Below are 26,908 nucleotides of genomic sequence, written 5' to 3' on the forward strand. Positions count from 1 at the left end.
TAGCTAAACAGACTAAAAGATGGTACCAAACACAGATGTACTTTGTCCTACCATACAGTATGTGTGTAAACTGCACACTGGACACAGGCCATGCAACCTCTGTTGTTCACTGGAAGCAAACAGATGTGGTGAGAAAGGGAACAGCCCTTTAAGACATAGGCATAACCTTTGGGGCAAAAGCTTCTTTAGGATGGTACATCAATGTGGAGTTGCCAGGAGCCAACTCCAAACAAGAAAAGTGCACTGTGTGGTGATCCCCAATGCGCTTGGCTGATGCAAAGGCCATGAGCAGGGTAGTTTTGTAGAAAAGGACCTTCAGGTCCACAGACTCCGATGGAGTCTCAAACGGAGGCTCACACAGAGCGTCCAGGACCAAAAGCAGGTCCCAGGTCGGTGCCATATGCTTATACACTGGTCTCATCCAATGCATGCCTTTCAGGAACTGCACCACCAGAGGATGAGACTCCAGGGTAGAACTGTCAATCCCTACATGACACGCCAAGATGGCTGCCATATAAACCGTCAATGTGAAAAAAAGAAAGGTCCTGCTCAAAAAGCTCTTGTAAGAACATCAAAATGTCCACCAAAGAGCTCTGAAAAGGAGAAACTCCCTTAACCTGACACCAACCCTCAAACGTGTGCCACATATTATAGCCCCGCATACCCCACGATTATAGCCAGGAAGGCTGGGCTTTCCGAGGGCGGGCTCGGCACTCATTGGCCCGTTGGCCGTGATTTCAGTTTGCTTCAGGTGAATAGGATTGGTCGTTGACTCTCCATAGTATGTTATAGAGTACCACAGTATAAGTCATAATACCCTTGAAAACTAGCAGTCAAACAAGGAAATGGTTCCAATCGTTTTTCCACCTTTCATTTTTTCCATAGGGGATTTTAGAAACACTTACCCTGGTGTGATGTTTTGATAATCGTGTAAATCTCTCTTGGAAAAGGTGACTTTTATCAATATATTTGACTTTATTTACCCCCCAAAAATGAAATGCTAATTAGCTGCTAATGTAGCTATCATAAAGAAATACAAATGCCACGATGATCTGGACGAGACTGCCAAATCAAGATAAAGGTAAGAATCTCTGGATTAACTATCTACTGTTAAATTTAGTCATGAATAATTTGAATACATTTCTTTAAATGGACAATTCTGTGAACTGTGTTGTGCAAATTTGAAATTGACACAATACCTGTTAGCAAAAGCATCAGCTAGAGATGACTTGCAGGAGCTTGCAGGGATTTGTAGTCTTGCATGATGTTTATTTGACGCTAATTAGCATTTTCGAATCTGAGAGTAAATAGAGCTAAATATATTAATAACAGTCACCTTGTCTAAGGAGATTTACATGGTTATCAATACGTCATGCCAGGGTAAGCCTACATGAAACACACACCTTATTTGAAGTGTTCCTAAAATTTCACATGAGATAAATGAATGGTGGAAAAACAATTGGAACCATTTCCCTGTGTGCCACTAGGTTTTATGGGTATTATGACACCTCCACTTTTGGGGCTCTATATCCCGAGTGATTGACTGAAAGATAACCACATGTACAACCTCCAATGTAAACAAATCAGTCCATGATGTGAATATGCAGGTGGGCAGATACTGTTGGATTCAGAATTTTACTTGATAATGAGATGTATTTATTTTCAGTTGGTAGTGGCATCACACATGAAGGAGTATCAAACGTGATTCCCTGTGCTGTAAACATTTAGGTGGCTGAAGTTTCAAACGTGAGATGGAGAGTCTAGCTAGCCAAATTGTGTTCAAGCAGGGACTCTAGTAAGTGACACAATATTTATTTGGCTCAACTAAATTCTGACTGCAGCAGTAGAATATGAAAGCTGGAGAACAGATAGGAGAGCAAATAATTGCTTTTCCCAGGTATTTACGCCATTGTTAGTGAGTAGGAGAGCGAGGAGGGCTGAAACGGGTCCTCTTGGGCTGTCCTTTTGACCCCAGCCAGATGCAGACACACAGAGAGACGGTTTTGTGTCCCCAGACAAGGGTTCCTCCAAAGCCGGCAAGGGCAATTACATCCTAGGACAAAGGGCCCAAGAGGGGGATGAGTGACTGAGAACAGGACCCTGGCTGGGTCAGGGGCCATCAGGAGCCAGTAAGCCAGTGAGCCAGTGAAAGCAGCAGACTGTTAAACTCTGTGGAAAGAGATGGACATCACTGCAAAATCACTGTGCGAAAAGACAGTGATGGCCAGTTCAGGTACAGTAGACTCAGGTATCATTATAGTGCCATACACCTCCACTCAACCTCCCCATCCCGAACCTACACCCCATCCCCACCTCATAGTATCAGCCCAGAGCAAACATTTCTACACCTTATCCTGCTCTGTCTCAGTCTAGTAGTGTTTCTGTTTCTCCTCAATCCCTGTGGTCATCGTTATAATGATAAACTGCTGCTGGAAGCTGTTACTTAAGCAGCTGTCGTCCTGATCTTATGAAGTGTGAATTAGTGGTGAATGCTACCAAAACACTTTACACACTTTGGATACTTAAGTGCACAGGAGTTAAACCATGGAGAGGAAACAAATTATACTTAAAACTAAACATACAGCAGCAGTACATAGAAATAGATATTATATATATTTTATAAATACAGGTTCCCCTTTAAAATGTGTGATAAAGAGACCAGAGCAATTCTTCATGTCGTTTTTATAGCACCTGAAAGTTTCTAACTGCATATGGGGTTTGGTGAACTAACAAAAATATTTAATGTAGATGTTCACAGAAAGCCAGCAGGTTCCACCAGCACAGTCCATACAACAGACTAGTTCATGTAGCATGCATGTGCTGCTCTCAGGAAGAGCAGAATTACTGATTACCAAGACAGTCAGCCAACCAGCCACTACCCAGCCAGTGTTATTGCTTTTCTTTTCCCATGATTATCCCAAGACTGTATTTGTTCCTACTCCCACTCTAGTTGACCAATGGCATCACCTCCTTTGATATATTAGAAAAGGTAAAGCTTCTGTGTTGCTTTTTTATGTCATGCAAGGCAGCGTAATTATATTAGATAGGAGTGGGTTTCCCCTCTGCTTCTGGGATGGAGGATAATTACTAGTGACTGAAGTCACTAGATTAGATTGTTTTTCATTTGTTGAAGTGCCTGAGTGAAACTACAGCCGGACAGGAAGATAAACAGAACCGGGGGAAGAAGAAGAAGAAATAAAGACTACAGTATGTCCCAACCACTTCTGGGTTATTATTATCATGCATCAAAGAGAGAGAAGAGAGAGGAGAAGGATGTAGGATGGTCTAATGACCAACACAACACACCATGATTAAAGGACCAACAACATTTAAAATATGTTCAAACAAAAACAAAACAACAATCAGTGAAAATATCTAATTGTGTGCTTTGTCCTGAGACTATCATGGTATGGGGTATCTAGGCAGGCTTCTCTGCTTTGTCCTGAGACTATCATGGTATGGTGTATCTAGGCAGGCTTCTCTGCTTTGTCCCGAGACTATCATGGTATGGGGTATCTAGGCAGGCTTCTCTGCTTTGTCCTGAGACTATCATGGTATGGGGTATCTAGGCAGGCTTCTCTGCTTTGTCCTGAGACTATCATGGTATGGGGTATCTAGGCAGGCTTCTCTGCTTTGTCCTGAGACTATCATGGTATGGGGTATCTAGGCAGGCTTCTCTGCTTTGTCCTGAGACTATCATGGTATGGGGTATCTAGGCAGGCTTCTCTGCTTTGTCCTGAGACTATCATGGTATGGGGTATCTAGGCAGGCTTCTCTGCTTTGTCCTGAGACTATCATGGTATGGGGTATCTAGGCAGGCTTCTCTGCTTTGTCCTGAGACTATCATGGTATGGGGTATCTAGGCAGGCTTCTCTGCTTTGTCCTGAGACTATCATGGTAGACTATCATGACTATCATGGTATGGGGTATCTAGGCAGGCTTCTCTGCTTTGTCCTGAGACTATCATGGTATGGGGTATCTAGGCAGGCTTCTCTGCTTTGTCCTGAGACTATCATGGTATGGGGTATCTAGGCAGGCTTCTCTGCTTTGTCCTGAGACTATCATGGTATGGCGGTATCTAGGCAGGCTTCTCTGCTTTGTCCTGAGACTATCATGGTATGGGGTATCTAGGCAGGCTTCTCTGCTTTGTCCTGAGACTATCATGGTATGGGGTATCTAGGCAGGCTTCTCTGCTTTGTCCTGAGACTATCATGGTATGGGGTATCTAGGCAGGCTTCTCTGCTTTGTCCTGAGACTATCATGGTATGGGGTATCAAGTATGGGTATCGAGGCAGGCTCTAGGCAGGCTTCTCTGCTTTGTCCTGAGACTATCATGGTATGGGGTATCTAGGCAGGCTTCTCTGCTTTGTCCTGAGACTATCATGGTATGGGGTATCTAGGCAGGCTTCTCTGCTTTGTCCTGAGACTATCATGGTATGGGGTACTAGGCAGGCTTCTCTGCTTTGTCCTGAGACTATCATGGTATGGGGTATCTAGGCAGGCTTCTCTGCTTTGTCCTGAGACTATCATGGTATGGGGTATCTAGGCAGGCTTCTCTGCTTTGTCCTGAGACTATCATGGTATGGGGTATCTAGGCAGGCTTCTCTGCTTTGTCCTGCTTTGTCTAGGCAGGCTGCTTTGTCCCGAGACTATCATGGTATGGGGTATCTAGGCAGGCTTCTCTGGCTAGGCAGGCTTCTCTGCTTTGTCCTGAGACTATCATGGTATGGACTATCATGGTATCTAGGCAGGCTTCTCTGCTTTGTCCTGAGACTATCATGGTATGGGGTATCTAGGCAGGCTTCTCTGCTTTGTCCTGAGACTATCATGGTATGGGGTATCTAGGCAGGCTTCTCTGCTTTGTCCTGAGACTATCATGGTATGGGGTATCTAGGCAGGCTTCTCTGCTTTGTCCTGAGACTATCATGGTATGGGGTATCTAGGCAGGCTTCTCTGCTTTGTCCTGAGACTATCATGGTATGGGGTATCTAGGCAGGCTTCTCTGCTTTGTCCTGAGACTATCATGGTATGGGGTATCTAGGCAGGCTTCTCTGCTTTGTCCACACACACCACACACAAACTACAGTAAAATCTTAATTTGAGCCACTTTGCTACAGTAGGAAAATAATCCTACAGCAACAGGAAATGTGAATTATTATGTGGATTATAATTCATGGACATTTCATGTAGGGGTTGATATTTTTCATTAGGGCAAATCACATTTTAAAGTGGAAATTACAAACTTTAGAATACTTTTTTAAAACCTGGAATGCACTAAAAGTTTGCATTTCCTGCTGTTCAGGGAAAGTTGTGCAACAACAGGACGATCAAATTAAGATACAGCATCTGAAGTAACCTGTGTCTGTTCCTTTCATTCTAGCAGACAGGTCGGCTGGCTCCTGGCTGGGACATTTAACCAGTCATGTGGTGATTGAGGTCTCGTCTCCAGCCTCTTTGTTATTGTCCAGTCTCCTACAGGAGATAGAGAGGAGAGAAGCCTTCTAGGCTTGTTCATACAGATAACATGGTCAGCAGGCTAAGGGAAGCTTGAACGGGAAAGGGGGTAGTTGTTGGTGGGCACAAATATTTACTTGGTCACACTAATGGGGCTGAGTGATATGGCTGCCATGGATTGAAGTAACGTCAACTCCTGCTGTCCGGGTATCAACCTCCATACTACTTCTGACATAGTGTGATAATGTTTTATTTATTTTGAACAGACATGATCCATCTGTCTTAGCTTGTGATGACGGACAATCATGCGGTGGAGACAGAGAGCCAATTACAGGGCAGAATGATGAATGACTCAAAAATAAAAGGTAGTAATCATCAATTGGAGTAGTGTGACTAAACTACAAAATATATTTGATAAAGCCACAATGTGTAATCTTGACAGAAAGAAGACTTTCATATAGAGCCATTAGTAGAAACATTTCATCCACGCACAAAAGGCCATGATTTAGGTGCTAAGGCTAAGGGGTGCTTACAATAGTCTAAATCTGGCCAAAATAAACGCATTACTGTATATACAAAGCCAATTGACACAGTCCTCTTTTATTGTGGTGTGAATGCTGCATAGTCTGCAAAAAAAATATTGTATCTTTGGACATAAACCCATTTGTGTAAACATATGTTATCGTGCACTTATAGCACATAGATGCATGACAATGTCATGGAAGAGGACCACTGCTGTGTGTGGAAACAAATCATACTTTTACACCACCTCTGCTATGTATTCATTCACTGATACCAATGGTTGCTGCAGCAACACAAGTTAGATTTGCAAGCTAAAATTTGAATCACAATAATAAGTAATTGTGAGGTATATGGTTTACGCATAAGTTATGAGAAAAGTACAGTTCCGAGAGAACAATAATATTTTTGGAATGAGCAGCTTGCAAGATAATTCATCAAGATAAGTCATGTCCCATCAAATGGATCCAGGAAGTGGGCCATGGCACTGTCTGCCAATGTGCAATCTTCTAAATTGTGTTTGGAAAACAAGAGGAGCCTTCCTCTCTTTGAACACAGAGAAATACAAAAGGAGAAATGTGACCCTTTTACCAACCATTCATATCTTTCTCTCTATTTGTCCTTAGATGTCTTATTGTATTTGATTATACAAGATAGGAAATAGCGTTCTCCTTTTGTGCCTTTCTATAGCCTCTTATTTCTATGTCCTTTGTTCTCTTTCTTAAAATGTAGCAGGTATATAGCTACCTATACGTTATGAGTTTAATGATAAGTTGTTTATGGCCGTTTTTGATTTTTACTAAAACTTTTCAATCGTGCTTTGTGCTTTCGTTTCGGTTGACATTGAGTCAACATCCCAAAACGAAATATCTACTTGATATCGTTGGACATGTCTTTGACTGGTTGAGTGTGTACGACACTAAAAAAACATGTGCGAGTGCGTGTGTAGTACACACAGTCACAGAAGAGTGAAAGTGGAGTGGAGGAAAAGTGTTCAGTTTTTCCTCAGGAAACTAACTCCATTTCCACTTGGCTCTCGACACAACGGTTACTCCGGAATCTGATTTGCGTAGGACGTTTAAAAATAACGGAGTATAAAGGCACGGAGGAAATGATCTTGCAGGGCAGTCTACTCGGCACATGAGCTCTTGATAGTCTAGGAGTCTCTGGTTTAATTCTGAATAAATTAGGATATACATATTTCTTACTCACTTTATGCTCAATTAAAAACAACTATTGTAGTCTATTAAAGAATAGGCCTACAATATAGCACGTTAGCGCATGAAGCAGAATTTTGGCTGCCCAACACAATGTTTAAAATATGTTTTTGCAGCTTGTCATGTTGAGCATCATATGACATTTGTTTGTTTATTCTTTAAATTGTATATTGCCAGCTCAACAAAAAAAAAGATATGATTCTATGACATATTTGAACATATTTGAACAATTTATCTTTGTAATCAGGATGACAAGCCCAGCAGCAGATGCTCTATGTGCCAAGTACCTTGATTTGGATGATAATCAAGCCAACGAATGGGTTTGTTGATGTAAAGCGAACATGTAACTGCTTTGTGTACCGTTAAGATTAACACGTTGTTTCGATGGTCCTGAGAATGGTACAATGTCACACATTCTATTTGTTTGAATGTTAAACAACTAGGGAATCACGTTGAGACAAATTCATGATATTGCCGATTGAGATGAGGCATATCTATAGACTGTCAAATCGAACATATGGTATGTTCGAGAGAGGTGAAAATAAACTAGAAGTAGCTGGATATTTTACTTGCAAAATGATGCGATCATCGGGTGATACATTCACTAGAGTTAGGCCTAGGATTGCTACTTTTTTTTTACACTTGAAAATATTTATTTCTGACTGGGCTAATTCAGAAGGCCATACCGTCATTACTATTTATTGAAGCGTATAAACCCTTATCCATTTATTTCAGATCAATTATATCAGATAAATTATCACATTATTGAACTAATTGCACAGCGAGTTTGCACGCGGTAAGTGTCGCCCGCCCCCCTTCAGTTATATTCCCTGATGGAATCTGAAGTCCTTGTTTTTGAGTAGGAAAGCACAGAGGACAATGATTAAAATAACTATGAATAAATATAAATGTAGAACACATCTCCTTAATATATATGTATAAAAACATATACAAGAATAATATGAATACATGGTTATTATTATTGATTGATAATTTGATTGAAATTAGAGGGTAATAGACTTGCAATTAATGTAATTGCGCAACTATAGACTTCACAAATGATGATAACAAATTCAACTTGGCTTTTTTAAAATCCAAAATGAGCTTTCTCTGCAAACTAAAACGCGCTGAAATGTAAACTGTTATAGGCCCATTCAACCTTTTGATTATTGAATTAAGGCAAACATGCTATGGCTTTTGTAAATACGATTTAGATATTTTGCAAGATTTTCAAATAAATGCATTTCTCATACATATGCATGGTGGCATGTAAAATCGTAGTAAAGTCCACCTCAACATTCACCCTATTGGTCAACAGGTGAAACGACTTCTGACACGCCCACAAAGTCTGTCCAGGACGGGGCTATAACTGGTGGGCACTACAGTCATCACGGTTTATATCGTTTGGTTCGATTTGGATTGCTACATAGCGTTAGATGTTTTGTGGTAAAAGGTTAACTAAAATAACATTTTATAATGGCTCTCGCTGATGCGACGCTGCCGTCGATAACTACGTTTTCAAGCAGTAAGACGATGGAGGAAAGACAGTCTGCAATTGTCCATGTAAGTCTACTTTTTCCCCCGATGTAATTTCTTCAACAGAAACTAACTGAACATACAAAGTTGATAACATAGTGTGCAATTTTTAATTATAATGCTTGCTTTTCTTTTGTTTATTTCGCTATTTTATTTGCTCGAGAGAAATATACCCACTGGGCAAAAACTGGCTGAATCAACGTTGTTTCCACGTCATTTCAACCCAAAAAATGCAATGTGATGACTTTGAATCAGCGTGGAAAACTAATTGGATTTGAAAAAAGTAATCAACCTAAGGGAACTCCAAATACATGGTGACATTTTTGGTTGATTTTAGTTTATTTCATGTTAGTTGATTCCAACAAAGGTAAATCAAAACTGACGTCTGTGCCCAGTGGGTATAGCCTATATAGGCTACACAAAGAAAAACCCACAACTGTTTTGGAAAGAGGTTCTCGACTGAAACAATATTCAAATGACAATGTTGTTTTATTTACATTTATAGGACTGGAAAGTGGACTGTTGCAATACCAGCACAACAGGTGATGACTTGAGATCCCAGATTGAAGTGGAGCTCAGTATCGTTGAATCACCTGCAGTGACCAGAGATGAAGATGACCTGGGGAAATTCTTGGATTTAGAGTTCATTTTATCCAACACCATTGGATCTGAAAGTGGAACCAATAACTCATCTCAACAGTCCTGCTCATACTCACTGCCTGAGTCGCCGGAAAGCTGCAGCACAGGGCATGACAGTGACGGTTCTCAGCTCACACCCAATGCTTACGGCAGCTATAACTTCAACACAAGTCCTGGGCACAGTCTGGTAGCCGAGCTGCTAACCCCAGAGATGAATTATCAGAGCGACACACTGTTAGACTACAGGCTGAAGCAGCCTGCCACGGACAGGCGGGAGTACACTGAACTGCGGGCCTTGAATATAGCTACTGCCACTCCAGTCCACTTACAAGTGACCGACTCTCATCCCATGGGATACAAAATAAAGACAGAAAACACTGAGCGGTCGTGCATGATGGCAGGTGACTTCATAGGACACATGTATGATGAGAAACACATGCGTTCCCTGCACACAGAGTTCACGCACCATCAACTTGCTGTTCAGGGGTTTGCACCTCATGGCATGCAACAGAGTGTGTCCCGAGATGGGATGGGGCGCAAAGACTGTCACTTGACAGAGATGAACTCTCATCAGCATATTAACATGGCACACCCTCAACAGTATGAGCCATATCCACCGCAGTACACGCATCACCAAGGTGCGCTACAGTACAGGATGTTCAGGGAGCCCATGCGGGTGCACCACCCGTCCATGCCGGGGGTGATGTTGACCCCACCATCATCGCCACTTTTGGAGTTTTACGCGCCGGAAGATAGCAAACCCAAACGGGGTCGTCGGTCTTGGGCGAGAAAACGCACAGCCACTCATAGCTGTGAATTCCCTGGATGTGGGAAAACCTACACCAAGAGTTCCCATCTAAAGGCTCACATGCGAACACACACAGGTAATTACACATTTAATTTACAATATAACCCCTCAAAAATTTGACACTAGCCGATTATGCACAAAAATCTAACTGTGTATTGTCCCTGTAATCCACAGGTGAGAAACCGTACCATTGCAATTGGGAAGGCTGTGGTTGGAAATTTGCGAGGTCTGACGAGCTGACTCGTCACTATAGAAAGCACACCGGTCAGAGGCCTTTCCAGTGCCACTTGTGTGAGAGGGCCTTTTCGCGCTCAGATCACCTCGCACTGCACATGAAGAGGCACATGTGAACAGACAGTTGGATCTGACTTTGAACGTTCTATTTTTGTATCATGGCGATAGACTGGACATGACATGTAAATGCTTGTACATACTATCGTTCTCTTCTAAATGATGGGAGTACAATATTTAAGGAAAAGGAGAGCCTTTCTTGCTTACTCTTGCATTTAAATTATTGAGTGTTGGTGACTGCTGATGGTTGCTATTTTGGCTTTTGAAATAACACTGAACAACGGCTGGCTGTAGCCTACCCAATATTTTTTTGTACATATGCCTACATGTAAATGGACATTTGTTTTCTATCACTTAGGCCTACTGTGTAACTTTGATACTTTGTTGCTGTTTACAAGAATCACCAGACTTTCCATGGTTTTCTATAGTTTTTACAATAAAATTGTGTATTTCAAAACACGTTTTTTTTTTCTTCTATTTAATTGTTTGAATGCTTAGGCTTATTATGCTTCTCAAAGTGCTCTTAAATCTGGTACTTAACACTGCCTTTCAATGTTTCATACATTTTGTATACAAAATGATGCTAAAGTTGTAAGGAAATATTCTCCCAAAACTGTACTAGAGATACTTGAAGCTCTGGGAAAATATTATCCACTCTGTAAGTGCAATATAGTTTTGTAAAATCACAAAGACAAAGTGTTACAAGAGCTCTGTGTTTTATGAAAATAAAATGATATGGAAATTAATTGTTTGAATTTTCTTATTTGACATGAATAGTGTTCAGATTAGTGTCCAAGGATCTGGCCAAGAAATCGAAACACTCATAAAGGGCATACATTTTTACAACACTGGGTCTAGGATGAGTTCTGACGTCCCGTCCCCTTTGTAATAGTGACAGGCAACACTCATTGAAGCTTCCTAAGACAAGCCTAAGGACATACTACTGAACATGGCCCATAGTATACTGTGGATCTAAAATTATATTATTTACACACCTTCAGACACTTAGTAGGCATTTTATGACACCCCCATAAAGTATGCTGCAAAATCACTGAGCACAGTGATTTTTAAGAACTATAGGTTGAATACTTCACTACTTCTCACCCACCAATGTAATTGAATTATTTCAAAGCCAAACTGAAGAGACGTCATAGCAATAGTTAGGCCTATATTTACAGTAATACACTGTTATAAGGTGGATATTGGGTGTCAATATCATGGTTGGCTGTACAGATTGCGATTGTCGCCCTCTCCTGTTCATTTGACCGACTTGCATTCATTAGGCACTTAAAAGTGAAGTGTGTTGTCAATTCTATCATCTACCTCATGAGGGCAGTCTGTACCATTGCACTGATGTAACCAAGCTGTAACATCAGAATTCACTTGAGCCAAGTCAAAGCAAGAAAATGACTCCTTCCTTGGTCTTTGTACTCAAGAAAAGTATTATCTTTGTTCACCTTAATCTCCAAAATTACATTAACTAATACACTCATCTAAACACAAACACATTTCCTGACAAAGCAGTCCTTACCAAAATTGTTGATCCACATTGTAATAATATTGCAAGTATAATGTGCTCTCATTTTTTTCATTTGACTTCCCATTACCTCCACATATGAATGGGCTTAAGTTCAAAAGTGTTTCTGCTCCATATGTGGAACTAGAATAGTATGTTTTAGGTATTCTAGACTCTGATACCAAACAAGGTGGCGTGTGTCTTAAGTCAAATGGGACTTCTGTGTCAACGTAACATTTCCTCCTCCCCTTGCCTGCTATGTGGCCTACATTGAGCTGAATAATACAACTCTGTCTGAAATATGGGTGGTTCAACCTGGATTTTACTTAGCATGGTGTGGGAAATACAATGTTTACTTTAGCTGTGTCCCTTCCCTTCTAACAGATAGGCATCCTAAGTGACTGGGTATGACTGATGTCATAAGGTGAATGCACCAATTTGTAAGTCGCTCTGGATAAGAGCGTCTGCTAAATGACTTAAATGTAAATGTAAATGTGGGTAACTGGGTTGCTTGTCTATTATTCTTATGGTTGCAGGGAATGAGGATATGTATAATAATTTAACGTCCCCCAAATATAGGCCTAACTATATCTTATCTTTTTGGACAGTTGACTGTACCATTCAGTAACAGTGTCAAAAAGTTTAGGAAGACATATGGTCATAAGTGTTAAAACACATTACTTCTCATTTTACAGTAATAACATACATCTTCTAGAAGCCAAGTATTGACACGGTCAAAGCGATGGCAGATTTTAACTCATGAATATACAGTGATATTCAGATCCCTTGACTTTTTCCACATTTTGTTACAGCAGGGGTGGGGTGGGGGGGGGGGGGTACGGCTAGCTGGGCACTTCAATCCGGCCCGCAAGATACCAATTTCGTGGTATCCAATTGGTAGTTACAGTCTTGTCCTATCACTGCAAAGAACTGAAAACTGCTGTTCACAAATGCTCTCCATCCAACCTCACTGAGCTCGAGCTGTTTTGCAAGGAGGAATGGGAAAAAAATTCAGTCTCTCAATGTGCAAAACTGAGAGACATACCCCAAGCGACTTACAGCTGTAATCGCAGCAGAAGGTGGCGCTACAAAGTATTAACTTAAGGGGGCTGAATAATTTTGCACGCCCAATTTTTCAGTTTTTGATTTGTTAAAAAAGTTTGAAATATCCAATAAATGTCGTTCCACTTCATGATTGTGTCCCACTTGTTGTTGATTCTTCACAAAAAAATACAGTTTTATATCTTTATGTTTGAAGCCTGAAATGTGGCAAAAGGTCGCAAAGTTCAAGGGGGGCGAATATTTTCGCAAGGCACTGTATTTAATCCATTTTAAAATAAGTCTGTAATGTAACAAAATGTGGAAAAAGTCAAGGGGTGTGAATACTTTCCGAAGGAAATGTACACTGTTTGGGGTTGTGGCTTGTTGTCATGGAGGCCCTGTTATGGTTTCATTTGTTTACGTAAGAGGAATCCTGAGCTGGGTCAACTCCGCACTAGGTCAGAAGCTAAACTAACCAGTGGGGTGGGTACAGCTCTGACCAGGCAACCCAATGGCATTCACATTTTCCCTTTTATATTTGCATACTTCAATAATATGTTTATTACACATGGGATTGAATCCAAATGGAACATTTTTGTGTTATTCTACTCTGAGTGGTCAGTAAACTACTGTAGATGAGGAATACTGTTTTTGATATCATAGTAAAAGACTATGTAAGTGTTGATGCTGGTAGAGACGAGAAGCAGGTACAGGGAGTGAACATTTAATTATCAACGGACATGACATGGAACAGGACAGGACAGCGTTTGGACAAGAACAAAAAACGACATTAATGCAGACACAGGGAACAAACGGGGGAGCAGACAGTTATAGACGGGGCAATCAACAAAGGGAGTCCAATGAGCGCTGCTGCGCATAATGATAGTGACAGGTGTGCGTAATGAAGGGCAGCCTGGCGCCCTTGAGCACCAGAGAGGGATAGCGGGGGCAGGCATGACAGTACCCCCCCTAGGGGGGCCACCCGGCCAGCATCCCGGAGAGCACAGTAGAGTTTAGTTCAGTACAGTAAGTAGTGTTTATTTCAGTAGAGTACAGTAGAGAATAGTACAGTGAAGTATAGTAAAGTACAGTATAGTACAATACAATATAATACATTATACTGTACTTTACTCTACTGCTCCTCTACTGTACTGTACTGGACATCTGTGGATGCTGAAATCAAAGCCGGTCCAGACCACAAAATGACATCTGTTGACGTTGAACTCAAGCCCAGGGTGGACAGACCAAATTTCAATGTCTTTTCATGTGACAGTTGAACTGTGCTCACTTGGCATCTGTCTCTCTCCACCGACATCAGCAAAGACATCCTGCGAATGATACAAACTTGTAGACAGCTATTAGATATAATTTTAGCCTGAGAATGTCATTCTCGTACATCATTCCATGACAAATGGTGGTTCAATTACAATGCATAGTAGCCTACTACTGCATAGTACGTTTAGCTGTTTCTAGCCACCTGATTTCACACAAAGGAGCTTTCACATTCTCTTCAGCATGTGCAAGCCTGTTACAAAAGCATGTCAGGCAAGCTACCTGACCCATCAGTGTAATATTCATGAGTATCTCTTATCACTGTCTTTATTCATCATCAAAGTTTAGTGGTCCAGAAAAATAAGAAAATAAATGATAAAGGATGAGTCATGATTAGAATACAGTATATACATATAAAGTGGGTGAAACAGTACGTAAACATTATTAAGTGACCAGTGTTCAATGACTATGTACATCGGGCGAGTCTCTAAGGTGCAGGGTAGAGTATCAGGCGGGTAGCAAGGTTAAGGGCAGGGTACTGGGCGGAGGTCAGCTAGTGTTTAACAGTCTGGTGGCCTGGAGATAAAAGCTGTTTCTCAATCTCTCGGTTCCAGCTCATCATTTGTAGTGGATACTGGACCAAACTGTGGCGAATGGATTAATGCACGCGCTGCTGCTCATCACTCAAGATTGAAATTATAGACGGAGCAATTATTGAAATTATGTTAGTAAAAGACGGGGGCGTATTTTGAAAGAAGAGGAAAGCTCAAGCAAGACAAGGTGATGAAACTCCGAACATTCTATATTGATATTTAGCCACTTCACGACACCACGCTATGGTAAGCAATTAATGACACAAACCATTCAAATAAGATGTTCATACATTGTTATAGCTAGCTAGTTGTTTTGCCACATTCAGTAGTTTGAATAGAGGCGCCAATCAACCTTATTAGCCCACAGTAAAGACAAGGGCCAGTAGGCTTGCCATGTCTGGATGCTAGAAATATGTTAATGCTTCAATATTGGCTTTCCTGAAGATACTTGAAATTAGCTTGCTAGCTAACGTTAGTTGTTTACTCAGAGAATGATACATATTTGTTTAACAAGGATGTGATACAGACGTTTCAACTCTTGCCCATTACGTTGTTTCCCTGTTCAACGAAAACTCGAGTGAATTTATCTCCAACTATTCACTTGCTAGCTAAGTCGATTTTTGAATGAATGAACTTAAGATGCAGTGGTGTCTTAGTTACTGATACAAAATGCAAGACCAAATGTAACATTACGTGGCAGTGTGTCAGCTAACGTTACTTTCCCGGTTGCTGTGCTTCTGTGGATTTTGTCAAAATACGCGGTGAGAATCTTGACCAACCTTTACACAATGTCACTGTGCAACGTTGAACATTTCTCAAAAAGTTAGTTCAAGAAGTCTACAAACATTTTAAAGGCACATTCTGCCATTTCAACAGCATGACACTGTTTGGTAACCTGAGGGATTGGTCTGGATCAAGCCTGGGGAAATAGCTGTTTCAGTATGATATTGTAATGACCTGACTAGATCATAAATGAACAATTGTCCAGACAGAGGCTTGAGTTTGCGAATTGACGGTTTATTAAACCAACTTTACACAGGCTACTGTTTGGGCCGTAGCACACGCCAAATAGATGACAGATAACCCACAAGCCAATCGTGACCTTCTCTTGTGAAGCCCAGACTAAGAGAGAGAGAACAAAGGCTGAACCTGGTCTTAACTTCCAATGCTCCACCCCCCCTGCCCAACCCCCCTCCACGCCACTCCGCCAACCACCAGGATGCCCGGCATCAGAACATTCCCGTCGCGAACACCGGGTACTGGTCAGTACAACACAACCACCTCCTAGCCTAACACATAACACACAGCTGTCTGTGCGGGTCGCTACACAGCCCCCCCACCACAAAGTCCCTCGTCCCCGAGGGAACAAACAAAGTCTCTGAAGCGACCCGGAGGTCTCCTTTGCCTGCGTGGCCGTGATGGTCGCAGAGTGCCCCTCTGGGACCCAGGGGATGAAGGCAGGGATATGGGTGACAAGGAAGCGGGAACGGGTAATACAGTCCGTGGCTCTGGGGAACCACGCGGTGACACAGGGGGGGGAGACAATGGGTCGTTGCTGTCGCGCAAGGCCCTGCTTAACAGGTTTTTTGCAATCTTGACAGCTGATTCTGCCTTGCCATTTGCTTTTGGGTGTCTTGGAGAGGATGTCACATGGTCAAACTCCCATTCTGAGGCGAAACACTTGAACTGTGCAGTGAATTGTGGGCCATTGTCCGCGATTACCTTGTCAGGCTGACCTTGCCTTGCAAACTGCGCCTTGCAGCGCTTTATGACCGTCTCTGCAGACAAGTCAGGGAGCAGTTCAATTTCCCAAAAGTCAGAGTAGTGATCAACGATGAGAAGATAGTCCTTTTATCTGTGGCTGAATAAGTCCATGCTGATGATTTGCCAGGCCCTTGTGGGCAGTTCGTGCGACATCATGGTTTCCTTTTGCTGTTCATGAGCGTACTCGTTGCATGTGGTACAGTTGCTGACAATGTCTTTAATTTCTGCTTGCATGTTTGGCCAGTATAATGTTTCACGAGCCTGGCGGTAGCATGCATCACCTCCAACGTGACTGGAGTGTATGCGGGTAAGCATCTCTGGACGTAGTGATTTGGGAATAATGACCTTCTGACCTCTGAACAAGACGCCATTTTGCACGCTGGGATCATCTCGAAAGGTCCAGTATTTTCTCACTGTGAAAGGTGTCTCTTCTTTCAGGTATGGCCAACCTGCGAGAGCCATGGACTTCAGTGACTGTAGGCGTTCGTCCTTGTCAGTGTGTTGCCTTATCTGGGCTAGGCGGTGATCTGTGACGTTTAAGTAGTCTGCCTGATTGATCTGTTGAACATCTTGTTGTTCCTGCTGTAGCGAACAGATAGCCTGCCGCTGATAGACAGTGCCTCTGCCTGTACATTGTGTTGTTGCCCTGCTCAGTGTGTCGCTGATGTACATCTCTGGTCCTGGCTTGTAAATGACCTTCAGGCTGTAGTTTTGCAGAGTCAGGAGCATGCTTTGAAGCCTCTTGGGCGCGTTGAGGAGAGGTTTACTGAATATGGCAATGAGTGGTTTGTGGTCAGTTTCAGCGATGACCAGGTCTCGCCCATATAAGTAGTGATGGAATCGCTGGCAGGAGAAGACGATGCTGAGGCACTCTTTCTCAATTTGTGCATAGTTTTGTTCGGTGGGGGTGAGCGCTCTCGAGGCAAACCCAACGGGCTGGCCTTCCTGCATAAGGCAGCATCCAAGTCCCCTTTGGCTGGAGTCGCTCTGGATTGTGACAGGCTTCATGACGTCGTAGTAGCGCAACACTGGCATGGATGAAGCCAGAGATTTCATCTCCTGCACTGCGGCCTCGTGCTTGGGTAGCCAGTGCCATGGTGTCTTTGTCCAGCAACCGGCGCAGAGGCTCACAGACTGCTGATAGGTGTGGCATGAACTTTGCAAGATAGTTTGCATCAGACGGGTTTGGCATGTCGAGGATCACTCTGACCTTGTCTGGGTCCGGCTTCAGGCCTTTTGCCGAGAGAATGTGGCCATGGAAGTGGACGTCTTTCACCTTGAACTGCAGCTTCTTCAGGCCAAGGCGAAGCTTAACTGATCTGCAGCGCTCCATCAGTGCCAGGAGCTTCACATCGTGGTCGCGTACTGCTTCTTCGTCTGTGTCACCACAGCCTACGATCAGGACATCATCTGCAATGGGTTCAATGCCCTTGAGCCCAGCCAGTAACTCGTGCTGCTTACGTTGGTATATCTCAGGCGCCACCGAGACACCAAACGGGAGCTTCAGCCAGCGTTTCCGACCCCAGGGGGTCCAGAAGGTAGTCATGAGGCTGCTTTCTTCATCCAGCTTGCATTGAAGGAATGCAATCTCGGGCATCCACCAAGGTGAAAATCCTGGCCTTGGGAAGCTTATAGAGGACATCCTCTAGTGTCGGCATGATGTAGTGGGATCGTTTCAGTGCTTGGTTCAGATGCTTTGGGTCGATGCAGACCCTCAGCTTCTCTGGTTCTTTCACTATGACCATATTGCTGATCCAGTCAGTTGGTTCAGTCACAGATGTCATGTGGCCATCGGCCTCATACTTGTCCAGCTGGGCCTTCACAGCCACTTTCATTGCAATGGGCACATTGCGAGGAGCACACTGGACTGGAGTGATGCTCTCATCCACTTCAAAGTGTACCTCCCCAGGCACAGATTCAACGGGCATGTTGAATACATCGTCATATCTGCTAAGTAGTTGTTCTTTGGACAGGGGTCCATGCTGGACATGATCCACAATGTGCAGGTCATTTGGTACAGTGAACTGCATCAGTCCCAGGCGTTCGCATGTAGAGCCTGAGAGGAGAGGATGTTGACTGGTTTTTACAATCTCAAACTCCAGCTTGTGTTTGCGTCCCCAAATAACACATTCGGTCTCAAAGGTGCCCATAGAGCTCATTAGCTCTCCTGAGTAGAGCTTTAGTCTAGTATCGCTGGGCAATAGATGTGTGTCAGGTGCCAGATTGATTTTGTCTTTGTAGCTCATTACGTTGCATGTAGCACCAGAATCCAGTTGACATTGTTGTTGCTTGTTGTGTAATCGTAGTGTCACAAACCATTTCTTCCCCCTTGAGTGTACAGCCCCAATGGATTCATGCATGTAAATGTCACTTTCACTTTTCAGCTCTGAACATTGAATTACATCATCAACACAGTGAATCTTGCCATCACTCACCCTTCTTTTGCTTTTGAGACACACTTTTGCAAAATGATTATTAGTTCCACAAGCTCTGCATGGTTTTCCGTAGGCAGGGCAGTGCTCTTTGCCACGTGTGTGTGTATTCCCACAGTATTTACATGCTACGGGGCTCTGTGTTCACCGTTCGTGGTGAATTGCTCTGCCTCGATTGGTTTAGTCTGAATGTCTGCCTAGCAACAGCGTAAACGGTATCAACGTCGGAGCGTGGGGTTTTGATTTCCATTGCTCTCATTCTCATGTCAGTGACTTCAGCAGTGCGGCACATTTCAATGGCAGTTACTAATGTTAAGTCTCTCTCTCTCAGTAGACGCCGGCGTGTATCCTCATTTGCAATTCCCAGCACTATTTTGTCACGAATCAATTCATCTTTCAATCCCCCGTATTCACAAGGTTGCGGATTTCTCTCTCAAACGGGTTACAAAGTTGTGTACTGACTCATCCTCTTCCTGTTTACAGCTTCCGAAAACGAACCGCTCATAAATTACGTTTCTGGCGGGTTTGAAGTAATTCTCCAATGCATCCAATATAGCCTTTGCATCACACTGTTGACGTGCTGTGAGGGTGAGATTGTGCCGGTAGATATGCCTGCATTCGCTGCCCATTAAACTCCTCAGAGTTGCCGCTTGTACCTCGTTGGGTTTATCATGTAGACCGGTCGCCAGCGCATAGTCCTCGAATGCATCCCTGAAGTTGTCCCAATTAGTATTCCAGTCCCCTGTGAGAACCATGGGATTTGGTGGCGGAATGTTCGCTGCCATAGCAATGGAATATGAGATTTCTTTGCCTTCAGTCATCGACGTAGGTAGTGATGCTCGCTAGGCAGCTAACAACGAGTTGATCAGTGTTGTGAGTAGGAAACGGCGTGTGTTCACATATGGAACGTAACTGCGCCTATACTGTACTTAGCTACAAAAATAACAAACGTGTGTTTTCCGAGCCACTTCTGATACCATGTTTCAGTATGATATGTTAGATAAAGGAATAACGACAGACACCAATGTCAGGTTCAATAGCCTTGTTTGTGCATTGTACGAATGGCTACAACTGGAGTCCGGGGAACAGTCCGGCTAGTCATTTCCTATCAACGAGACTCCGTAACAATAGCGTAGCCGTTGCTCATCATCATCATCACCCTCTAATTCATAGATATATTCTAATGTAGAGATGAAAGGCTTGAGTCATAGTTGTATTATACATATTTTGGATCTTGTTTGTTTACAAACACTCAAGTGACAAGAAAAAACAAACAATTGAGTAATACAGTCTGAGATCTTGGGTTATCATTTAACCCATTAGTATAATTTCGTACCATTTATTGAAATGACCATGGGATAGCAGAACATATTAGACTTTAGCTTTAACTTAACACCTGGAACCCCCATGGACGTTTGTGAATCTCCCCCAATGTAATGTGTAATTTACTGTAATTTATTATTTATAGTGACAGTAATCATTATGGTTTTTGTCTATAACCATACTCACTCTGCTTGTGAAAAAGCTGGGAAATAGCCTATGTCAATAGTAGCTCTACCATACATGCATGTATGCAACCCTGCCCCCCTCACCTTCACAGCAGGGCCTCTCTCACACCCAATTCTAGGGTCTAACTTTTATCACAACCAAAATAGCTAGCTAAAATGTATTGTGAACATTTTAAAATGTCCCAAACATATTTTGATTTGTGACTGTTATTATCATTTAGCAGCAGTGTGATTTTTCAATAGGCCTATTTCTTCTGCGCTGCTGCTGTGAAGTGGTGCTACCCCCAGGGGTCAATGTTGCCATTGTAAATGTGATGGTGGTATTGATGGTGTTTTATAGCACTAGTTACTTTTCTAAAGAAAAAATAACACAGCAAATGTTTTTCGGGAACTTTGTCAACTTTCAAAAAAGAAAGAATGGATGATATTTCAACAGTTTAGACCGGAACCACTACAACACTATGAACTGGATTGAAATTAATAGTATGAAGTTTATTTTCCAAATTCCAAAAATACTTTATCACACTTTACCTTTAGAAATGAACAGGTACAGGTACTTTAACTAGCCCACTGTTATGGCTTGTGAATGTTTCCTTTATGCAGGTTTCCTTCATTTAAATATTTACCCTAATTGCCACCTTGTTTCCAAATGACAAAAATACTCTACAATAATACTTTGTCAAACTTCACCGTAGAAAATTAACAGGTCTAGCCCAACTACTACTATAGTTTGTGTTGTTAAAAAAAAATGTTAAAAAATGTATACATTCCTCATCACTTACAATAAGTCCTTCAGCAACCTCCCACACAACATACAGAATGCATCCATCACACAGAACTGTATCTAAATGTTAGTTTTGCGTAGACCTATTAATTATCAGCTAGGTTTATTTTCTAAAGTATTCTCTAATAACAGTCCTTTGCCAAACTGCCACAAATGACCATGAAAGATATCAAAGTCCTGGCTTCAATATGAATGCTGTTCCAGTTCAGTCATGTTAGAACTCGGAAGACATTCATTCATTATTTTGTTTGCTTGCAATAGCATAATAAATAAATAAAAAATAATTATAATGTAAAAATAATACAATGGATTTAATTCACCTTTAAAAAAAGACACTGTACAGTAGGTGTCCTATCAGTTCCCACCTAGTTGTCATGGCTCGTTTCTCCCACTTAGCTATGAGTTAGGACTAGCTCAACTAAATTATTGTCTTCTTAAGTGGAAATGTTACACAATATTGTACCCCTGTAGCTCAGTTGGTAGAGCATGGCGCTTGCAAGGCCAGGATAGTTGGTTTGATTCCCAGGATCACTCATATGTAACAAAATGTATGCATCCGTGACTGGAAGTTGCATTGGATTAAATTGTCTGCTAAATGGCATTTATTATTGTTGTTGTAGCCTACTGTTAAGACACATCTGGAAGAATTTGACCTGTTTTACTTATCTTTACATATGTTATGCTTATTTGTCCATTGTTTGAAAGCTAGTAGGCCTAATATCCACACATTTAAGGAGTTTATATCCTCTGAGGGGAGGCTGGCAGGAAAACGTTGACATTAAATGGTTTACATACTGTACTAACATGTAGGGCCTAGGTTGGGGACTAAACACCACTGTTATGGAGAAAGTCTTGACCAGGTGCATAGAATGTGAACTGATACCATTGGCCAGCTGGCCCTGCACTGGCATTCTGAAGACATTCCTTTGACAGAAATAGCCTGCTTCCACTACCCAGAGTTTAGCTACATGTTTTGTAGTTTCTGGCTCCAGAACTCAAGATTCTGGAGCTGATGTAAGCTAATATGTTGCATTTAATTCGTATTTATGCTGACGTACAGTATCAGTCGAAAGTTTGGACACACCTACTTATTCAAGGGTGTTTTGTTATTTTTTACTATTTTCTACATTGTAGATTAATAGTGAAGACATCAAAACTATGAAATAACAGATATGGAATCATGTAGTAACCAAAAAAGTGTTAAACAAATCAAAATGCTGATTCTTAAAAGTAGCCACCCTTTGCATTGATGACAGCTTTGCACACTCTTGGCATTCTCTCAACCAGCTTCATGAGGTAGTAACCTGGAATTAATTTAAATTAACAGGTGTGCCTTGTTAATTTGTGGAATTTCTTTCCTTCAAAATGAATATCAGCCAATCAGTTGTGTTGTGACAAGGTAGGGGTGGTATACAGAAGATATCCCTATTTGGTAAAATACCAAGTCCATATTATGTCAAGAATAGCTCAAATAAGCAAAGAGAAACAACAGTCCATCATTACTTTAAGACATTAAGGTCAGTCAAATGACATTTTAAAGAACTTTGAAAGTGAGGTCGCAAAAACCATGCTATGATGAAACTGGCTCTCATGAGGACCGCCACAGGAAAGGAAGACCCAGAGTTACCTCTGCTGCTGAGGATACGTTCATTAGAGTTAACTGCAACTCAGATTGCAGCCCAAACAAATGCTTCACAAAGTTCAAGTAAGAGACACATCTCAACATCAACTGTTCAGAGGATACTGCGTGAATCGGTCCTTCATGGCCGAATTGCTGCAAAGAAACCACTACCAAAGGACACCAATAATAATAACAGACTTGCTTGGGCCAAGAAACATGAGCAATGGACATTAGACTGGTAGAAATCTGTCCTTTGGTCTGATGAGTCCAAATTTGAGATTTTTGGTTCCAACCGCCATGTCTTTGTGAGATGCAGAGTAGGTGAATGGATGATTTCCGCATGTGTAGTTCTCACCGTGAAGCATGGAGGAGGAAGTGTTATGGTGTGGGGTTGCTTTGCTGGTGAGACTGTCAGTGCTGTATTTGGAATTCAAGGCACACTGAGTTGGACCGCAGAGTGAAGGAAAAGCAGCCAACAACTGCTCAGCATATGTGGGAACTCCTTCAAGACCGCTGGAAAAGCATTCCAGGTGAAGCTGGTTGAGAGAATGCCAAGAGTGTGCAAAGCTGGCATCAAGACAAAGGGTGGATACTTTGAAGAATCTCAAATATAAATATATATTTTGATTTGTTTAGCACTTTTTTAATTGTTACTACTGTACATGATTCCATATGTGTTATGTTATAGTTTTGATGTCTTCACTATTATTCTACAATGTAGAAAATAGTAAAAATAAAGAAAAACCCTTGAATAAGTGGGTGTGTCCAAAATGTTGACTGGTACTGTATTATGTTTTCACAAAGTAGTGTGAAACCATAATTAGGCCTAGCCTAGGCCTGTATTGTGGCACTAAAGTAGTACAGATACAGTGCCTTCAGAAATTATTCATACCCCTTGACCTTTTTCACATTTTGTTTTTACAGCCTTAGTTTAAAATGGATTAAATTGAGAGTTTGTGTCACTGATTTACACACAATACCCCCAAATATAAGTGTAATTATGTTTTTAACGGTGTTTACAAATTCATAAAAAATGAAACGCTGAAATGTCTTTAGTCAATAAGTATTCAACTCCTTTGTTATGGCAAGCCTAAATATGTTCAGGATAAAAAATTGGCTTAACAAGTCACATAATATGTTGCATGGACTTAACATGATTTTTGAATAACTACTTAATCTCTGTACCACACACATACAATGATCTGTAAGGTCCCTCAGTCAAGCAGTGAATTTCAAACACAGATTCAACCACAAAGACAAGGGAGGTTTTCCTGCCCCGCAAAGAAGGGCAGTTATTGGTAGATGGGTAGAAATAAAATAAAAAATAAGCCGACATTGAATATCCCTTTGAGCATGGAGCATATTAATTACACTTTGGATGGTGTATCAATACACCAATTCTCCCAAGTGGCTCAGCGGTCTAATGCACTGCATCTCAGTGCAAGAGTCATCACTACAGACCCTGGTTCAATTCCATGCTGTATCACAACCACCGTGATTGGGCGTCCCATAGGGCGGTGCACAGTTGGCCCAGAGTCATCTGGGTTAAGGTTTGGCCGGGGTAGGCCTTCATTTTAAATAAGAATTTCTTCTTAACTTACTTGCCTAGTTAAATAAAGGTTAAATGAAATTTACAAAACATATACACCCAATCACTACAAACATACAGGCATTTGCCGGTGAGGAAGGAAATCCCTTAGGGATTTCACAATGACTTTAAATGACTGACTTTACGATGACTTTAAATCAGAAAGAGTTTAATGGCTGAGATAAGAGAACTGAGGATCGATTAACAACATTTAGTTACTCCCCAATACTAACCTAAATGATAGAGTGAAAAGAAGGAAGCTTGTACAGAATACAAATATTCCAGAAAATGCATTCTGTTTGCAAGAATGCACTAAAGTAAAACTGCAAACTTTTTGTCCTGAATAAATTCAACATCACTGAGGACCACTCTTCATATTTTCAAGCATGTTGGAGGGGTGCATCATGTTATGGGTATGCTTGTCATCGGCAAAGACGAGGGAGTTTAAAAAATGTATAATAAATGGAATAGAGCTAAGCACAGGCAAAATCCTAGTTCAGTTTGCTTTCCAACAGACACTGAGAGACACATTCTTCTTTCAGCAGGACAATAATATAAGACTATGTATAATATAAGACTGTAAGACTAGGCAAATATTCACTGAAGTTGCTTACCAAGACGACATTGTTCCTGAGTGGCCTATTTACAATTTTGACTTAAATCGGCTTGAAAATGTATGTCATGACTTGAAAATGGTTGTTTAGCAATGATAAACAACCAACTTGACAGAGCTTGAAGAATAATAATGTCCAAATATTGTACATTTCAGGTATGCAACACTCTTAGACTTACAGCTGTAATCACTGCCCAATGTGATTCTAACATGTATTGACTCAGGGGTGTGAATACTTATGTAAATTAGATGTTTCTGTATTTAATTTTCAATACATTTGCAAAAATATCTAAAAACATGTTTTCACTTTGTTATTATGGGGTAAAAATAAATGGAATCCATTCTGAATTCAGGCTGTGTACAGGGGTGACAAACTCATTCCACGGAGGGCCGAGTTTCTGCTGATTTTTGTTTTTTCCTTTCAATTAAGACCTAGACAACCAGGTGAGGGGAGTTCCTTACTAATCAGTCACCTTAATTCATCAATCAAGTACAAGGAGGAGCAAAAACCCGCACACTTGGCCCTCAGTGGAATGAGTTTGACACGTGCTGTAACACAGAAAAATGTGGAATAAGTCAAATGTTATCAAATGAATACTTTCTGAAGGCACTGTAAGTGCTACACTGCCTTTATTAAACCTTACCCTGCACTATGCTGAAGACCTGTTACATAAACATGGTTGATATAGGCCTAAATCAAAGACATTTGTAGTAGGCCTAATTTGTATCATATAATTTGGATTGTGCCACCAGTTATGCTATGACACAAGTTGTCTACTCTTACATAAGGCCGCATTATAACTCGACAATGCACTAAATCAAAACCATGAAATGAATCCGAATGCAGCGTGTAGCCTAGACGCCCAAGATGAAGGATGGGTGAGAGACGGACAGACACAGCACTGTAGGCCCTAATGGAAATTTCCCAGGGAGACTGCCGTGTCCAATGTGTGCTTTTGCGCCCAAATATTTAATTGTTGTTTTTGGGATGGTGTTAACGGTGCATATCTCACAACTAACCAGACTGGTATGAGAGGGCATCACAGAATGCCAGGCATGCAGTATTATGAGTAGTAGCAGGTACCATGTATTTTTTATATAGGCCAACATCCATGTTTTGCTGCCTCAAAATTTTAAATGTCTTTCTTGTTTAGCATTGTCATTCATGCTGGTATGAATGTATACCCTCATCAGACTGTATTTTGAACTTTTTCTGTTATAGGTGGACTGGAGTAGAGTTTGGCTTAGTGTTTTCACCCAGTGAAAAGTGAAAAATCCAACGAGAAGCTGCTTTGCCGTATTACAGCCAGACCACAATGTTTATAGATGTTCATTGATGTTTACTCAAGTGCAGTGAGTAACTTGCTTCATATTCAGACACCAGTTGGATGTCACTCATCCTTTCGCATAAACCAGAAACTCCAGAATAGTGAAATTCAATACTTTGTACATCTCCACTATACCAGGAAACTGACACTAGGTCTAGGCCTATATCTGTCTCTGGTGAAGTAGTGTGTCCTCTTACACACTCAGACATAACAGAGGGGATATAAAGGAGAAGCGAAACAACACAACTGATAATAATGCCAGTAATTAATACGAAAATAACTTTTCAAGTGTATCTAGAATGTCTTTCCCAATTTCGCACGTAGCTGGTTGTATTTGGTTTTAGTGAACTATCTCAAAAGCTAAAGCCATATTTAGCCCTAGCC

General features: G+C 41.6%; 2 protein-coding genes and 1 pseudogene across 5 annotated transcripts in view; all 3 read left to right on the plus strand.

Moving 5' to 3' along the window:
* LOC127911033 (general transcription factor II-I repeat domain-containing protein 2-like) overlaps positions 1–26,908 on the plus strand; it is a 236,247-nt pseudogene that overhangs the window by 128,843 nt on the left and 80,496 nt on the right.
* Positions 8,563–11,210, plus strand: LOC118402103 (Krueppel-like factor 4). Its single transcript, XM_035800013.2, has 3 exons — positions 8,563–8,753; positions 9,232–10,249; positions 10,348–11,210. The coding sequence occupies exons 1-3, from the start codon at positions 8,667–8,669 to the stop codon at positions 10,521–10,523; spliced, it is 1,281 nt and encodes a 426-aa protein (XP_035655906.1). The 5' UTR covers positions 8,563–8,666; the 3' UTR covers positions 10,524–11,210.
* The window catches only part of LOC118402105 (sodium- and chloride-dependent glycine transporter 1-like), an 85,135-nt gene continuing 73,045 nt past the window's right edge, over positions 14,819–26,908 (plus strand). For 2 of the 4 annotated variants that reach the window (XM_052476966.1, XM_052476971.1), the window contains exon 1: positions 14,819–15,132. Coding sequence is in view for 1 of the 4 variants with exons in the window: in XM_052476971.1 (XP_052332931.1) it covers positions 15,130–15,132 (3 nt within the window). In the remaining 3 variants the exon portion in view is untranslated. The remainder of the gene's footprint in view (positions 15,133–26,908) is intronic. The other 2 variants (XM_052476969.1, XM_052476972.1) reach the window with 1 other exon arrangement.

The sequence above is a fragment of the Oncorhynchus keta genome, chromosome 23, assembly GCF_023373465.1.
Source record: "Oncorhynchus keta strain PuntledgeMale-10-30-2019 chromosome 23, Oket_V2, whole genome shotgun sequence".
NCBI lineage: Eukaryota > Metazoa > Chordata > Actinopteri > Salmoniformes > Salmonidae > Oncorhynchus > Oncorhynchus keta.

Coding starts and splice junctions, on each gene's coding strand:
- LOC118402103 (XM_035800013.2), top strand. CDS start 8,667: ATGGCTCTCGCTGATGCGACGCTGCCGTCGATAACTACGTTTTCAAGC. Junction 8,754..9,231: donor GACAGTCTGCAATTGTCCAT/GTAAGTCTACTT, acceptor TTACATTTATAG/GACTGGAAAGTGGACTGTTG. Junction 10,250..10,347: donor TCACATGCGAACACACACAG/GTAATTACACAT, acceptor TGTAATCCACAG/GTGAGAAACCGTACCATTGC.